The 17,715-nt window shown below is 39.2% G+C and overlaps 1 protein-coding gene across 2 annotated transcripts in view; it reads right to left on the reverse strand.

Moving 5' to 3' along the window:
- Positions 1–2,149: 2,149 nt before the first annotated feature.
- The window catches only part of LOC138045417 (tetratricopeptide repeat protein 28-like), a 48,227-nt gene continuing 32,661 nt past the window's right edge, over positions 2,150–17,715 (reverse strand). Inside the window, exons 1-4 of one of the 2 annotated variants that reach the window (XM_068891923.1) lie at positions 12,826–12,925; positions 12,318–12,389; positions 3,303–6,705; positions 2,150–2,840 (exon numbers count right to left, since the gene is read on the reverse strand). In XM_068891923.1, coding sequence (XP_068748024.1) covers position 2,840; positions 3,303–6,637 — 3,336 coding nt within the window. In that variant the 5' untranslated portion in view covers positions 6,638–6,705; positions 12,318–12,389; positions 12,826–12,925 and the 3' untranslated portion in view covers positions 2,150–2,839. Of the gene's footprint in view, positions 2,841–3,302; positions 6,706–12,317; positions 12,390–12,825; positions 12,926–17,715 lie in introns of those variants that run through there. The other variant, XM_068891924.1, reaches the window with a different exon arrangement.

Below are 17,715 nucleotides of genomic sequence, written 5' to 3' on the forward strand. Positions count from 1 at the left end.
CCTAAAGTGGGAAACCTTTTTGGTGTGTAATTGACTTAATGAACTTAATGGCTGACTGGCTTGCTGATTTCCTGTGACTGGATAAATGAGTGTCTGGTTTGACGACAGGCTTAACCCCTGACTGACTGATTGACTGGCTTTTTTCACTCACTAAATTAATTATTTGTCTTCTCTTTTTTACTCAGATATTGACAAGTGCACAGAGCCTCGTCATATGTGTAATACGCTTCAAACGAAAAGCACGATTGCGACGAGCTCGTTTGGCAGAGGTATGCAATTATCACGAAATTAAATACGTTTTGCTTAAAGCATGACAAGTAAAAAATTAATGATCTTTTTCTTGGAATTTGATGTCTTTGTCAGACTAATGTGCACATTAATGCTTGAAATGTGAAATAGGGGTACACGTTTGTAAATTTTCTAATTCCGGAGCCACTTAAAAGCTTAGTTGTAGAAAAAACGTACCCTTGCAATCTACAACAAGTACTTTTGAAGGGGTTATCCCCCTCTCCACCCCCACCCGCAAACAAGAAAAGAGCAAACCAAAACATGAAATTACGGTCATATTGGCATCCCAAACAAATCCTTTAGTGTTGTAGTATACTTCATTTTGACTACTTAACTTTTCCAGACTTTGTCTGTGGCTCAACATAATATTGTTTGTTTTTGTGTTTACACCACGACGAAAAGAAATCACTGTTTTCATGGACGGATTGCAATTGAGAAACCAGAGCTATGTCGTCTTTTTTGGATACTATCCACACCGAAGCTATCGAAAAGAAAACACCCTTGAAAGGAAACGCTTTTAAAATCGGTGCCCATACCTACAAACTGTAGATAATTATACACAGTTATTAGATCTAATCACCGACTTTAACACTATTTTCTTTTCAGGGTGCTTAATGCCTGGTGTTTTAATATCGCTTTTCCGAGTGTTTTCGTTTTCGGACCTTTTTAGTAACATTTTTCAAAAAATAAACATTAATCTACAGATCTCTACCTTCACAAACTTATTTTGTATGTGCGTTTGGAAGACACATTTTTATACATTTTGTAAAACGGAGCATATTTATGATTTCTAATAAAGTTATATGATGAGCAAATGGACAGTGAATTGTCTTATCCAACGTTAGATGGTTTCCTTACTTACTTGACCCATAAAGGCGCTGTTACACTCGCAATTTTTCGAGCAACTTGTCTCTCAATTTTGTTTCGACAAGAGTTCTCACACTGCAAAGCTATTCGCTTGACGGTTGTTACACTGAGCAACGTTTCTTGCACTTTGTCTCGCTTTCGATGATCTCATGAGATTAAAGGAACATTTCACTGGCTGATGAGGCAATCCGTTGAGACAGAAGTTGCAGGGCAGATTTCACAGCACGCATTGCTTGAAACCTTCGTTGCTAATTTGCGTAAACCAATGCGCAAAGTAGCAATGGATTCTACTTTCCCCGAAGGGTTCTGCAATTTGTCTCACCTTGTTTTTGGCAATGGTAAAGTGTGCAACTTGCAACTTGTTTCGCTATGGCGTTTCAAGAGAAGTTGCATGAAAGATCGCAAAATGCAACAGAGCCTTATATTAAATTAGGGTTTCAGTTTAAAACGTATGTTAAACATTCGGTTTGCGTTACATGACCCGGATATCCAAATACCATCAGTTTGACCCTTGCGACGGAAATGGTCTAAATTAAAGGCCATAGTATAGGCTGCCCGCAGCCTTTCGTTCCCTTGAGGCTCAAACCAACACTTTCAACCAACTGTGCTATTTGGAAGGATCGAATCTACCCCAATTATTTCACTTGACATCAAATGTTATGGTACCAAATGAAACACCAATCATGCCTTACATGTAACAAGGTGCATTCATTAATGTGACGTAAAAGTTTATCATAGCAACGAAAAAGCCTTCTAAAAAATTGCCCTATATTTTGTCTTCAAAAGCTTATATCTCAGAAACGAACTTGGTGACCCCCATTTTTTATTGCTGTAAAGTGGTTAGCAGGCTAGGATAAATCTCTCTGCAGAGGTATAAAAAATTCTCTGAAGCGGAATCAGGGCCACGTTAGAATTTTCAAGTTGTGAAGGTGGCTATGAATCTGCTCCAGATATTTTTTTGTAACTTTGCAGCGGATTTGTTAGATCCATTATCCCAGGAATTGAACTACTTTCGAATGCAAACACATTCTTTCACTTTGCTTAAAAACACCACCGATAACTCGAGGGAGTAAGCCCTATAAAGAACTTGGAAATTTATTGAGAAAAGAAAAACGTCTTCTTTATTGCTGATGATTTCATTCATTTGTTATGCAGAAGAATAGGAAAAAAACTTTCACCCGTTGTTTCCCTTCTATTTTGTGATCTTTGAATGTTGCAAATGTTTCTCTTTTCCTTATCACGGTAAAAGCCTGATGTTAAGGGTCATCAGCAGAAGTATTTTTTTTTCTTTTCTTTCGAAACTGGCTTACACTCATACAACAAAAACAGTTTCAAAGAACTAAATAAAACATGATTTTTAGCAACTGAAATATAGCACTATCATTTTGATCGCCACTGAAGCAACACTGCCTTTTGAAGTTATATAAGAAACGAAGTATCAAAATAACGGGTAAAACTAGCATTTTACTATTGATCTAAGCTTACTGTCATAATTTCACTTACAACAATCTCAGTCTGTTGGTTTAGTTAACGCAGTAAACGTCTACTAAAACTTTGGAGCATGTTCTACTGGCATAACGATGATTGTTAACACGTCCTAATCAGTGTTTGTTTTTTTCACAAGTTCGGCAATCACTGAAGCGTCAGCCCTGCCAGGTAGTTTTCTAGCTTCTTCGACATCGATTCTGGAAAAAGAAGAAAAAGAAAACATCCCTAAATGTAGCTGGTTCTTTCGAGCATACACAATGCGCCGATGCGAACGGCTACGTGCAGGACGATTTCTGTCTTCGAATTCGTTACAAAAGATGAAGTTTAGAGATCTATATATGGGAGAACATAAACACCAAAAGAGACATCACGAGTTGATAACATGAGCCATCTTCACCAGTTAACAAAAAGTCAGAAGAGGCTGAACGAAAACAGTTTGTCCACCAATGTGAAATGTATCCTTTACGCTACTGTGTATGCGTGATAGACTTGTGGAAATTACATTTGAAACAAAAGCGTGTTAGAGGAAACTTTGAATTGTTTACACTAGGAAGCTAGCATCTCGTTATCATGCCTTCGTAGGCCTATTTGATTTCTGTCGTGAGTTTTCCAGTTTGAAAGTATTCTTGTTTTCTGAGTTAAACTCGAACTTCACTTACCATTTTTTTGGAAATTCCAGCGTGACATCATCGCCAACCAGCACAAATGGCGCCCAGTGCTTTATAGCGCAATACTGCTTTGACTCTCGGAGAGATTTCATTGCTTGTTGAAGAGCTGTACTTGCGCTTTTTCCATCTACCAGGTGCTGGTAGAAGCTCCTCATGAACAGCAACGTTACCTCGTCATCAATTGCCCAGAGTGACACCAAAACAGACCGAGCTCCAGCACACAGGAAAGCCCTTGCAATTCCCACCACTCCCTCAGACTTCACTTCTCCCCGGCCACTGTGACAACAGCTCAGCACAACTAGTCTTGCTCGAAGAGAAATTGTCTGAACATCCGACATTTTCAAAATGAAGTCTTCCTCTTTGGGAATTGGCGATTTCCGTTCGGTATTTGGGGCTAAAGCAATTTCTCCCGTTTTTGGGCATCCATGTGCTGCAATGTGAACTAAAGCAACTGATTTCATACTTTTCAGCACCTCAGCTTTCGTGGCACTTTTTCCAGTCAGCGGTGTTGTCTGCAGAAGTTTTGCAATCATCTCTACTTCTTGTTTTGCGCACGGAAGCTGTTCCAAAATGGGCTCCCCTTTCTTGTTAGTAACTTCTTTCAACCACGGATCACCTACAAGCAGTGCGCCAGTCTTACTGTGGAAGTCTTCAGGTGCACCAACGATCACGTTAAAAGCGGTCAACGAAGGAACGGTGCGGATCCTGATAGATTCACTTAATGCAGAATATGGAGCCAAGCAAAATGGTCCATCGGGAAAAACGATTAACTCATTTCCTTGGAGCAAATCTGCAATTGGCCCGAGTAAGACATCACACAACGGCTGTAAAGAGTTAACGGAGGATGAAGATGGTAGAACTGTTTTCTCAGTGATAAGTTTTTTGCTGTAAGACAGGTCACTGCGTAGTGGATCCAAAGAACGATTCTCGCATCTGACACCATCCCTTACGCCGATCCCTTTCAAAAAAGTTTCCATCAACAAATCAGCACTTCCATTCGCGATTTCGTTTTGCCGAAAGCTGAGCTTGCTGTCTTTTCTTAGCACCCAAAGCGTAATCTTGTTCTGGTCAAGTGCCACAAAAACGGCTTGTGAAGGTAAAAGCTCTAATGCAGCTGTAAGAGTTTGCTTCGGAGCAAGTGCAGAAAATGACGGAAAGTCAGTGCCGTATTGATCTTTCAAAATATCCATCAAAGCTTGTGCACGACCTTTCTCAGCTGCATACAAAGCTTCTTCAATCTCTCCATTCTTCAAAAGTGTCCTCCACAGAGCAGTGTATGACACGCGATAAGAATCATGAAAACTTATTTTCCATTCATCTTCTGACTTCAGACTACGCCTTGTTTTATCAAAATGTTTTATACTTAAACGATAGCAACTGAGTGCATTACTCAAGGAACCCAACAATTCATGATCATGACCTAGCGAATACCACGCAGTGCCCTCTCCTAGACAGCCTCCAATTTCCTTGAAAATACTAAGACTGTGTTCATGGTACTCCATGGCTTCCTTAAAATAACCTAGATCGCAATAGGCATTTCCCAGATTTCCATAGGCTGTTCCCTCCCCAGCCCTATCCCCTACTTCTACAGCAATACTAAGACGTTTTTCGTGGTACTCAATCGCTTGTTTAAAATTACCTAGTCTAACAAAGGCATTTCCCAGATTTCCATAGGCTGATCCCTCCCCAACCCTATCCCCTACTTCTTTAGCAATACTAAGATATTTTTCGAAGTACTTAATGGCTTTTTTAAAATTACCTAAACTATGATAGGCATTTCCCAGATTTCCATAGGCTGATTTCTCTCCAGCCCTATACCCTACTTCCTTAACAACACTAAGATTTTTTTCGTAGTACTCAATGGCTCGCTTAAAATTACCTAGACTAACAAAGGCTTTTCCCAGATTTCCATAGGCTGATCCTTCCCCAGCCCTGTCCCCTACTTCTTTAGCAATATTAAGATGTTTTTCGTAGTGCTCAATGGCTTGTTTAAAATTACCTAGACTAAGATAGGCACTTCCCAGATTTCCATAGGCTGATCCCTTCCCAGCCCTATCCCCTACTTCTTTTGCAATACTAAGATGTTTTTCGTAGTACTCAATGGCTTGTTTAAAATTACCTAGACTGTGATAGGCATTTCCCAGATTTCCATAGGTTGATCCCTCCCCAGCCCTATCCCCTACTTCTTTTGCAATACTAAGATCTTTTTCATAGTACTCAATGGCTTGTTTAAAATTACCTAGACTAAGATAGGCATTTCCCAGATTTCCATAGGCTGATCCCTCCCCAGCCCTATTACCTACTTCTTTAGCAATACTAAGATGTTTTTCGTAGTACTCAATGGCTTGTTTAAAATTACCTAGATTGCGATAGGCATTTCCCAGATTTCCATAGGCTGATCCCTCCCCAGCCCTATCCCCTACTTCTTTTGCAATACTAAGATGTTTTTCGTAGTACTCAATGGCTTGTTTAAAATTACCTAGACTAAGATAGGCATTTCCCAGATTTCCATAGGCTGATCCCTCCCCAGCCCTATTACCTACTTCTTTAGCAATACTAAGATGTTTTTCGTAGTACTCAATGGCTTGTTTAAAATTACCTAGATTGCGATAGGCATTTCCCAGATTTCCATAGGCTGATCCCTCCCCAGCCCTATCCCCTACTTCTTTAGCAATACTAAGATGTTTTTCGCAGTACTCAATGGCTTGTTTAAAATTACCTAGATTGCGATAGGCATTTCCCAGATTTCCATAGGCTGATCCCTCCCCAGCCCTATCCCCTACTTCTTTTGCAATACTAAGATGTTTTTCGTAGTACTCAATGGCTTGTTTAAAATTACCTAGACTAAGATAGGCATTTCCCAGATTTCCATAGGTTGATCCCTCCCCAGCCCTATCCCCTACTTCTTTTGCAATACTAAGATCTTTTTCATAGTACTCAATGGCTTGTTTAAAATTACCTAGATTGCGATAGGCATTTCCCAGATTTCCATAGGCTGATCCCTCCCCAGCCCTATCCCCTACTTCTTTAGCAATACTAAGATGTTTTTCGTAGTACTCAATGGCTTGTTTAAAATTACCTAGACTATGATAGGCAATTCCCAGATTTCCATAGGTTGATTTCTTGCCAGCCCTGCAGCCTATTTCTATGAAAATATGTAAAGCTTGTGCATAATTTTTTATGGCCTGTTGATAATCAGGTAGGTTGAGGTAAGCAGTGCCGAGAAGAAAATGAGCCCATCCTTCACGATATCTGTCTTCTACACTTATCGCAATGGCAAGCTCTAGCATTTGCTGCTCTACAGTTTCTAACTTACCATCTACCATTCTTCAATAACTAAATGACAATGAAAGCTTTTTCGATGAGATGATCCAATGTCAAATCAAGGATGAAGCTGGAAGGAAAGAAAAGTAAAGACGCTTGATGTTTAATCTGCTCTTTAAAGTAATAAAAGGTTATTCAATATCATGTATTCTGTGTTACCAAGTCATTCTCTCGAAACGTTGAAATCGACGGTACTGAAAATTATCCATTGCTGTTCATTACGTATCTTACCACTCAGTCCTATTTTTTTGAGTTCTCAAACTACTGTAGAATTTTTGCATGAGGATTTTTAACTCCGTAAATTTTCACCCTTGCCAATTTATCCTCCCTTATTCTCCCCATAAAGTTGACCTTGTTTTGATAGAAACCTCACTCCTTTTCTTATTCAAATTCCTACTTATTAGCAAGAGAACATCATTAACATAAGAAAAGCAGTGAGGTCTGTATCATGACAAAGTCAAGTCCAGCTTCACTTGCATTGAAAGGCCAGGTAACTTAGCTGATAACTGTAACAAAAATTCTCTTTAATCGAGTTTTCGAATGGTCATAAAATCTCTTATTATTTTAAATAATTTTTTTACTTTTGTATGCTGATTGCCAGAAGCCCAGCGAGCCAAAAAGGTGATCCCCCGAGTACATACTCATTATTTACTCAACAGAATATTGGATTTCTTTTTCGTTAATGACGAATGCATAAATAGGTTAAAGGGCAAAAGACGTTTTAGAGTGCAACTCGGAAGTTGCTATGGCAACAAAGCGATGGAAAGGTTTTGTCGAGTATGTGATAAATAAAAATTTGTATGAACTTGCTCCTGCATTTTGTGTTTGATGGTCACTCGTGATCGGAAAGTCCTCAAGTTGCACTCGCCGGGGGAACTTTCAACTTTCACTCGTGTCCATAAGTCACGAAATGCATTCGCGTTCATAAGATTTCCTATACACATACATATTACATTATTTATACACGGTAAAATCTTCAGTATATATTACAGTGAGAAGTTTCATTACAACTAGACTGTTTTACAAGAGTGTCATGTGGGAGCCCGACCGACAGCTGCTATAAAGTTGGTCAATTTCCCCTTTGAAATATCCTAGGGAATCTAATTTCCGTAAGCCGACGAGCAAACGTATCCGTAACAGTGCCCCGCTATAACAAAAAGCACGCTTCCAATAATTTGTGCGTGGCATAGACAACTCGAGTTTAGCCTCAGAGTCTCTAAAGTTATACTGTGTAATGCGGGTATAAAATAAATTCTGGAGGTACGCTGGGGAGAGACCTTTGATCATTTTAAACATCAATATGGCTTTAGTCTTTTTCCGGCGTGTAATATTAGATTATCCCAATTAACCATATTTAAAAGGAAACTGGCACTTTGTGTCGTAATTGGACCTGGCAATCGCCCTGGCAGCTCTATTTTGAAGCTTTTGGAGTTTATCACTTAAAGTTCAGTTGCAATTGCCCCAAACGGAGCTACAATAATCAAAGTGGGGTAAGATGAGCGCTTGATAGATTTCGAGAGCAGTGCCTTTTTCTGAGATGAATGGTCTTATACGTTTAAGGGCGCCTGTAGTTGTAAATATTCTCGTACTAATTTCATCTATAGGTTTAGACCATGAGAGGTGGTCGCATTGTTGAAGTTTAGCCAACCTTCGCTTTCAAGATCGTGTAAGGGATGACCTGCAGTATTACCGTATCCAAGTGAAGGGGTTAAAACACGCATAAGTGCCTGAAGCCGGGTTACATCCGAACTGTGCCTTTCGACACCATTCACATTGGTTTTTTTTTTCTTATTTCTGAAGCTTCATTTTAAGAGGTAGTAAGATGTTTCTATAAGCACAAAGCTTTTTTAAGACTTGACTGGAAGTTTTAACTTCCTGTAAAATCTAACATCGACGAATTTGCAATTAGGTTATTTGAGGGAAACGAAGATTAATTTAAGCAACATAAATAAAACTGACTTCCGCTTTAGTTTCTATCAATAACGGAATAGACCCTTCCACGGTTTTTGACCGCCATCTTGGCTGGGGGGCAAACACGTGCACGGCTAAATTTACAGTAAATGTATGGGATTTTTGCCGACTTTGAATCAAAAGAGACAGATTTCCAACTTTTGCCACTACTTTAAATAGTTTTATTGATATCATTCATTCAACAGAAAATAAAGCCATTAAGGAGAGTAAGACATCCGTAAGGTCGAATAATAAATCTTCCTCATGTTGCTTCTAATTTCGCGGCAATTTGCCGTGATGATTTTGGAAGGGTTTGTATGGAATCTTAAAGATTCGTTTATGGTCATTGTAGCCTGAATCTGTTCTTCATATTTCATGAAAATAATCTCAGTATAAATGTCTTTTAACCCTTTAAGCCCCGAGGGGTTCCCCATTGACGAGTAAAATCGTCTGGCGTTAGACAGAGTAAAATCTATATGTGCCATTTGGCACTATCGGGGCTGAAAGGGTTAACCGGGGACATAGATTTGTCACGCTGTTAGCTTACCCCTTTAAGCCCCGAGGGGTTCCCCATTGACGAGTAAAATCGTCTGGCGTTAGACAGAGTAAAATCTATAAGTGCCATTTGGCACTATCGGCGCTGAAAGGGTTAACACACAGTATCACTGTGGAGATGTGTCTTTCTTTAGCGGTGCTACAGCGGTTCAAAGTCGGCCAAAATCCCTTTCATTTACTGTAAATTTAGCTGTGTTTGCCCCCCAAACAAGATCGCGCCAAAAACCGTGAAAGGGTCTACTGGCTTTGGTTGAAACAGCTTCAAGATTTAATTAAGCCATAAGTGGGTGCAAAAATCAATCATTTTGCGCTAACACGTTCAGCCTTTTACTAGAGGATAAACCGAACAGGAGATACGAAACAGGAACTGTTTAATCACAGCCACTTACAATGGTTGAGTAAGGTTGGCTGTAGAAACGGGCGTATTAATGGAACCACAGAGCACTGATTAGTGAAAGAGGGGAAATTCCCTTTTTCGGGATGCAATTACAACAGGCCAATATCTACATATTTGAATCATGGATTACTGCAGCTTACCAATAACTCCGAATCACACCCTCCTTTTTTTAATAAGTCATCCACTGAGCAAAACTGTCCTGCTTTACTTGCTTGATCATCAAACAAATAAAATCAAATAACTCATGTCGAGTTTGGCAGTTGAAAAATTCAGCATCGCGTTGCCAATGAAAACCGAGTGAACTAGAATGCTGGCACAATAGTGAACTAACGCTTTGGAAAGAACAAGAGCTTTAAATATTCCTTCTGAAAAATCAGTTGCTTCTTGAATCTTTACGCATTCATTCCACCTTGTTTTGCATTTGACTTACCAATTGCTATATGGCAAAACGCGTTTCAGTTAATGAAAGAGGTCTAAACGTTACTTATCACTAAAAACCCAGCACAATGACAACTTTAGCAAAGAAAAACATAAGGGAGAGAACTCGTCATAAAATGTCCCATTCATTTATTTGATCATAGTTGACTGGGTGTTCACAATAATTTATAAACGCACGCCAAGGATCAGCGGTTCATTGAGCAAGTTAGAGAATTTATTCATCAGCTATTGGAGCTTTAAAATTACAAACTGTGAAACGTCATAAGTCCATCACACGTAGAAAGGAATTGCATTGCGTTTGGGTAAGAACATAGTACTTTATGTTCAAAGCCTTTTTGACGGGGAAGGGGCGGGGCATTGAGATCTATTAGAGACTGCAAACCCCCCTTCCCCTAAAAAAAATCACCTAAAATCGTTTCTACAAGCTGAATATCTGAACATTCCAAATACATTGTTGATGCATGCATGATATGGACTAAACTTATTCATGTTATAGTCAAGTATTTGTGGATGCCTTGGTTGTGAATAACGCATATCCTCTAGTTTCTGTTTTTCGGCTTAAATGTAAGAGATCCAGATCCCTCCCCAAAAAAATCTTCCCTAAGTGGATGGTAATACATCGCAACAGAGGACTTAAGATAGTTGAAGAGAGCGGAAAGAAAGATGCATGCATGAGTGGTATCGATAAGCTATTGCGGGACAGTGAACTGTCACGAGAAAAGAATAGCGACAATTAAAGAGTCATTTATGCTTCATGCTTCATACAGTCTGACTGATATTGTTGGCAAGGTATTGCTCTGGGCGAGCTCCGTTTGCAGGGACACAAATAATACCACATTTGTTTGGGATATTTTGGCCAAGCCCTGATGGGCTAAGCCGTTTATTGAAAATCAGTGTGGTAACCTAGGAAATACCCAAATATAGAAGACATGATCCCAGCAAAGGGGAGGGGACACACGCCATCCACAACAAAGTAAAAATAGGGAGGGTGGGGAGGGAAAATTGATTTGACTCAGCCTCCGCCTAGCTTGTACAAATGGTGAATGATCTAGAGAAAATCCCGGATGACAGAAATGCCCAAACTGCAACATGGGAAATAACTAACTAAGCATGTCACACTCAGCATAAATCTATTTATTTCCTCTTGGCAATAAACTTCCTGCATCGATGGAGTTTTCGAATAAGTGTCTGAGATAATTTCCTTTTCTGGTCGTTGTATATCGTGTTATCGTGTTGGACTAAATATGAAAGGCACACATTTCGTGTAACTCTAACATAACGGTTGTGATGAGAATAAACATTTTTATAGATCTGCAAAAACCGGGTTTGTTTCTCTAAACCTCAATTAGATGGCTTATTGGACGCCCTAAGACGTAACAAACTCGGAAAAAACTCCGGAATCAAAGAGGATAACAAGTTAGGAACATCCTGCTTTTGGGCCATAACGCTTGACTAGTTGGGCAAAAGTGCCAGATACGAAAACTTAAAAGTAAATTAAGTCTAAGACATAATTATAAAAACTAAAGTTTTCCACGAAGCAGGAGTTAAGCTAATATCGATCAACGATTTACCTCACCACTGATACAAAGATATATTTCAAGTGCTACTATGACCAAAAAATCAATTCTCCTTTTTTTTTTGGATTTCAAAACTATGTTAAGTAAACACTATAAGTGACCCAAGTTTTAAGCCTTGAAAAAAGACACGTGTTTATTTTAACTAGAATTTTCCTATTTAATGGTCCGCCATTACTGACTTTGAAATATTTGAGAGAGCTGGATCGAGGAGAAAATAACGTAAAAGACTCATTAGTTTCAGAATGCAATGCGTGTGTACGAGGCTTCATTAATATGCGGCACGGGAGATTCGGGCTTTCAGACTTTTAAACTCGTGTTTTGCATATAAAATGAACTGCATTTTAATCTGGTTAGTAAATGACGTCACTTTCCCTAGATCCTACCCTCTGAGGTCCCTCGGCCAGTTTTGAACGTGAGTAATGGCGGACCGTGAAATCCAAAATTTACACTCAAAGTAAACAGCCTTTGGATAAATATCCAAGAGCAAAATTTTGCCATTGAGGTGTTGAGCAAACACACAGAAAATCTGAAGAAAAAACTTTTGTTCAATTCAAACAGGCGTTACGGTTGTTTTGTAAAGCCTGCAGGCCTAGGATATTGTTCATTCGTCCTGAATTTTAATCACAGCCGTTGGCGAACCGGTATAGTCAAGCACACAACGCTAGTTTCAATACCCTTGAAGTATTAAAGTATTTAAGATCATTAGGACGAACTTGAAGTATTAAAGTATTTAAGATCATTAGGACGAACTTGAAAATTACTGACCTTTTTTTCCTGAGTCACTCAGAAAGACACAGCATACTAATTAGAGCGCGACCAAAGAACGAAATCTGCAGTCTGATAAAAAAAAAAGGAAAAAAAAAAGAAACACGAATAACGAAATGGAAATACTTTTTTTCTTGGAATGATCCGCGCCTCACAAAATACTTTCTTTGCCTCAATGTACTAGAAACATACACTTAGTTTCCGTTCCTTTGTGACAGTGTGAAACTAATCTAAAAGATTTAGCGTGAATTAAACTTAAAAAAAAAAAACTATAACAAGCTGTAATGGTGTCAAAAGCAAAACGCACGCATTTGTATCTTTAAATCGAGCTCTAAGATACAGTGACATGACTTTTGTTTGATAAGCTTAGCAAACAGAGGAGCATCTTTTGAGCCACCCTGATCTCGATTAACAATCTGACCATAAATGCATTGTTTCTAAGTAGCGATGTTCGGATGGAATTGATTTTTCCTAAACCGTTCTATAATCTGTAGAGCACTTAACTTACCTTTTGCAAATAATCTAAAAGACTGCGTTTAAACATTACAGAGATTACAGCAGGACGAGAACACAGCAGTTTGGAAGAATCGTACTAGGCGAAGGCGCGGAAAGTGATTTGTTCAGTTGCAGTTTTGAATATATAGCGGAAATTGTTCTATTATCAGCTTTGTGATATCATGTTGTTTTGACTCCTGTATTATCACAAATAAACGGAAAATGAAATTACGCCCGCTAAAGATAAAAGAAAAAAAGTCTCCGGCTTTAAGAATACCCGACGATTTAGATATGACCCTTACTGCCGGTAAACATGCTCATCTAACTAAACCAGCACGCCTATTTATTCTGCTCTCAGAGGTTCACGGCAAGGGAAGTATCGAAAACGAAGCACTCGAAAACGAAGAACATAGCACGAAGCACCCCAAAGGTCTAAATCGAACTAAACACCCTAAGTCGAAAACGAAGTCGAATCCCAACTCGAAAATGAAGCACTCAAACCTCGAAAACGAAGCATCCTAAGTCGAAAACGAAGCACCCTATTTTTGCCATTAGAAGATCGCTTTGACCAGAGGGAAAAACCAAATTTAAGACGAGATTTTTTTGAACATCGAGCAATAAAGAGCGACAGCGGCCAAAATTCCCATAAGAGCTTGCGCGCATCTTAATTACTGGGTTGCCCTATGGGAAACCCAGTCGGAAAATAGGTAGATTTCCGTTTTAGTATTTTTTTCCGTGTCGGTAAAAGTCTTGCCTGTTACTCCCCTGGTGAGTGGTGTCTTTGTGCATAGAGCCTTCTGCGCGTATTTTCTTAGGATCGAGAGGGTAGTGGAACTGCGTAGATTTCTCTGGTGGACACAGTAGAATCATTAACTTAGCCTGCAATGGCGTCGAAAGTCATGCAACGGGAATGGCGTTTTAGTGGATCCTTAAACAAAATATACCCTTATGGAGCTCAATAATAGAAAATCAGATGGATAAACTAGGCATGAATCTCAAAAGCGACGAGTACTGGACTTCGACAACAATCTATCGAGTACTGGACTTCGACAACAATCTATCGCCCGTCGAGACGAAATCAAAGTAAGCAGTATTTACCTGAAGGACAAGGTAATTTGACACAATTGAGTTTCTTGTCTTCACGCACGCAATGAAATAGGAAGAGGTTTTCGCCTCTAAGAGCAAATATGTTGTTTGTTTCAATAAAATTTTCGCTGGAAAGGGATTCTGTGGTATTTTCTGCCTTTGTGAATTATAATATCATGTTGTGTATTGAATTTTCGAGCTTAAGGTTGAAATGTGATATGGGAGAAGTTTTTTAGTATTGCTCTGTAAGCAGGAAGGGTTCCCAGACCTGTTGAAAGCGTGCTTGAGTTTCAACAAAATGAGCCCCAAAATCAGTGAAAACTTGTGACGCAGATGAATAATAAAGTAGCTGCTATTTCCAAAATGATGGAATTACCTGGTGATAAATAACGTCGTACGCGTCTTGGAGAGTAAAGTTTGACTTTGCATAAATAAGAGTTGGGCGATTGTGATCTTTGTTTTGACTTCGCTCATTTCATTGTCAAACTTTATAACACTTGACAGAAAAAGAAACTTACAAAAACCCGGTATCTTGCCATCATTTGACACAGATGCTTCACTGTTTGGCGAGTAAACATGCCGCGGTAACTTAATCACGGCGCCCGCTGAATTCCGGCAATGTCACTTTCGATTTTGCAATTTACTTGAACGTAGCAAAAATCTCCCAAAATGTTTGTCGCTGATCGTAACTTTTTATATTCTATATTCACGGTTCAAAATTAATGTTGTTTCCATGTCGTAAATATTTTATTCTCGATCGACCGTCCGCAAAAATTCATTCTGCTCTTTCTTATCAATAGTTATTTGCTTTCTCATCAATATTTGTTTTGCATAAAGCAAGCTAACAGGATCTGTACCTTGCTGAGTTCGCATTTGTTAGCGTTAATACTTTAGTAGTATTTTCGGTCAGATGTTTTTGTTTTTTATGAGGGGTTTATTGTTTTGGTCTCCCATCCTAACACTAACCCCGCGAAACAGGGCTTGACTTCAGTGAAGTTTAGTATTACAAAGCTGTCAGATGCTTAGAGGGCACACTTGTCGTGAAAAGAAGTTGTGAGGGAACTTGAAAATTATCAACGTGTCAGCCCAGAAGCCAATGTTTCTCTCTTCTCTTTTATTTGTTATTCTTCAGAGACTGGAATGCTGTATTTCAATACCACACAATTCAGTGCCTTCTGATTTTCTGTAGCACGTACCACAGGCAACCCAGTGTATGCTTCACAGAAGCATCTCATTTTAGATAAGGACTTGTACCGTCGGCCATATTGTGTCGTGGTGGAAGAGCACATAAAAGTTTTGTTGAGTGCAAGCGATTAACCAACCATTTTACACAGGTATTTCATTCAGTCACTTCGGAAAGATCTGTAAAGCTTTTGAAAACGGTTTAAAGCGGTGAATTCATTTATTTAGTTTAACCTTCTTGCAAGGTTTAATATAACCTGTACGCAAATTGTTCGAAAAGATCTGTCTGCCGTAAGATTTCGAGTTCTCCGACTGTGCTCAGAGATCCAGTCCAGAATTAGTGTGTCAAGACTTGCTTTTGGACTATCTTGAGATTGTAAACCTACGATGAATTCTTATTATACTTCTATTAAAATAGTGTGAACAGTTCTTTTGTCATTGCCTTGTCTGTGATCGGTGATCTGATATTCGAGGTAGTCAAGTTGATGTGGAAGCAGCTTCTGTCACTTGCGTTACGGTTCAGTGAGGTTTCTTACAGATCGTTGTCGGACTGCTGTTGTCTTTACAGCTCGGTGTACCCTATCGCTAGACCTTGCAAAAGGTAATTTTGTCTTTTTTTTTTTTAAGGTATTGAGTATTCGTGGGTAGGTTCCCTTTAGAGTTGATTTTCAGCTTATCTCCCGCACACTTCTTCCGTAAAAAGGTTCGTGAGACCCCCAGTGTTTAAGTGTTTCCTTTTCAGTTCCCCCCTTAAAATTACACACATTAAAGGGGCTAGGTCACGCTATTTTAGGTAATTTTGTTTCATTTTGTTAATTATGAGCTCTAAACGTCAAATTGGCAGAGCAAGAGACTTTCATTTGCAAAATCACGGCCACATAACAACTGAGAATGATTTTCCAGCTTTGTTAATGACATTTTGATAAAGATTGATATAAATTTGAAACAAGGTGGGCCGACGTTTTTCAAATTTAACCAAATTCAATCCATTTCAATCCTCTCCAGTTTTGTCCATTTATGTCCCTTCTTGGCTTCCCTGTGTTTTATTAGAGTTTTTCTATAGTTTTGAACAGTTATTTTGATATTTTAGTTAATTCTATGACCATTCGATCAGTGCTGAAATTGCCTAAAATTGCGTGACCTAGCCCCTTTAAGATTGTGTTCAGCTCAGCTTCAATTGTCAACTTTCAATTTCGATTGTTGAGTTGAATAGGCCATTTTACAGTTGTTTGCTCAGCAACGTAGCCTATGAATGGCTTCGAGGCTGCCGGTGACCTTGCATTGATACAGACCTCACTTCTTTTATCATGTAAATTGTGTTGTTGTAATGCTTATTAGTCCATATTAACATTACAAAAGCACGGAGGTTTGTATCAAAGCAGGGTCACCGGCAGCCTCACTTCCATTCGTAGGCCAGGTAACTTATCGAGGGTTTGATCTTTGTGGAGAATTGAAGAGTGAGAGTTAACGACTGCCAAAATCCTGAATTTAAGATTTTGGAATTCAAGATTTTGGACTTCCAAAATCTTGAATTCAGGATTTTGGCAGTCCAAAATCTTGAATTCAGGATTTTGGCAGTCGTTAACTCTCACTCTAAGTCATAACTCTACTTTTCAAGTTTATGTAAAAAAAGAAAAACGCGGGCCTAATTAACTTCGAACATGGTCGTTAAACTTGTTCATTAAGATGTATATATTTAGAGAAATGCTAAGTCTATCAATGGATAGCTTTTGACTCAATCTATCATTTTATTACGCAGTCTTTCTGGCACCAACCCAGCTGACCATAAGAAGACTAGAAACCACGAAACAAGTCATTATAAACCATTCCTACTAGTAAGACAGCCTCACACGGTAAGCAGATTCATTTCATATTTAAGACAAATCAGTCTCCGGCTTTCATGTCTATTATGCTCATTTTGGTAATATCGAATCAGCCAACTGGCTGGCTCAGCTGGTTAAGCATTGGATTATCGTGAGGCGGGGGTGGGGGGGGGGGGGGGGGGGGGGGGCCCCGCCCCCTCGGGGGTAGAATTCCGGGCCTGACCAACACTCGGGGTATTGTAATGATATCTGCAAATCTCCGCTGTTGACAACAAAAAACCGTAGCCCCGCCTTGTATCTTTTGTTGTTAATTAACTTGTTGAGGCATATACAGAATAATCACACAGGTCACAAAGAACAGGACACGAGGTTCACGACCGTCTGTGGTGTCCTCTGCAGGACACACTTAACTTGGGGCTTCGCTCTCTTATGGAATTGTACCGTTGTGGCAAATCTCTTTTCATAAAATATAACAAAAAAAAGCGAATTTTCCTTAAAACATTTACAATCGATTCTTTATTTGGTACATAACAAATCAACTTCACCTTCACCAAATAAAAAAAACGTAATATAACAGTCTAAAAGTGAATATCTCCTTAATTTGAAATGAGAATATGCTACTTAGCAGAAAGAACATTCGAACGAGTAATTAGAGGGTTATTGGTTCGAATCCTATAAGGAGTAGTCGGGTTTTTTCCCAGTATGCTCGAGGGATAACCATAATTATTTAATTTTCGACCTCGAATATTACGTTTCTAGCTTTCTGACTGGTTCAATCATTCTCGGTTATCAGCTCATATACCGCATGACCT

This window comes from Montipora capricornis, chromosome 4, assembly GCF_036669925.1.
Source record: "Montipora capricornis isolate CH-2021 chromosome 4, ASM3666992v2, whole genome shotgun sequence".
Classification (NCBI taxonomy): domain Eukaryota; kingdom Metazoa; phylum Cnidaria; class Anthozoa; order Scleractinia; family Acroporidae; genus Montipora; species Montipora capricornis.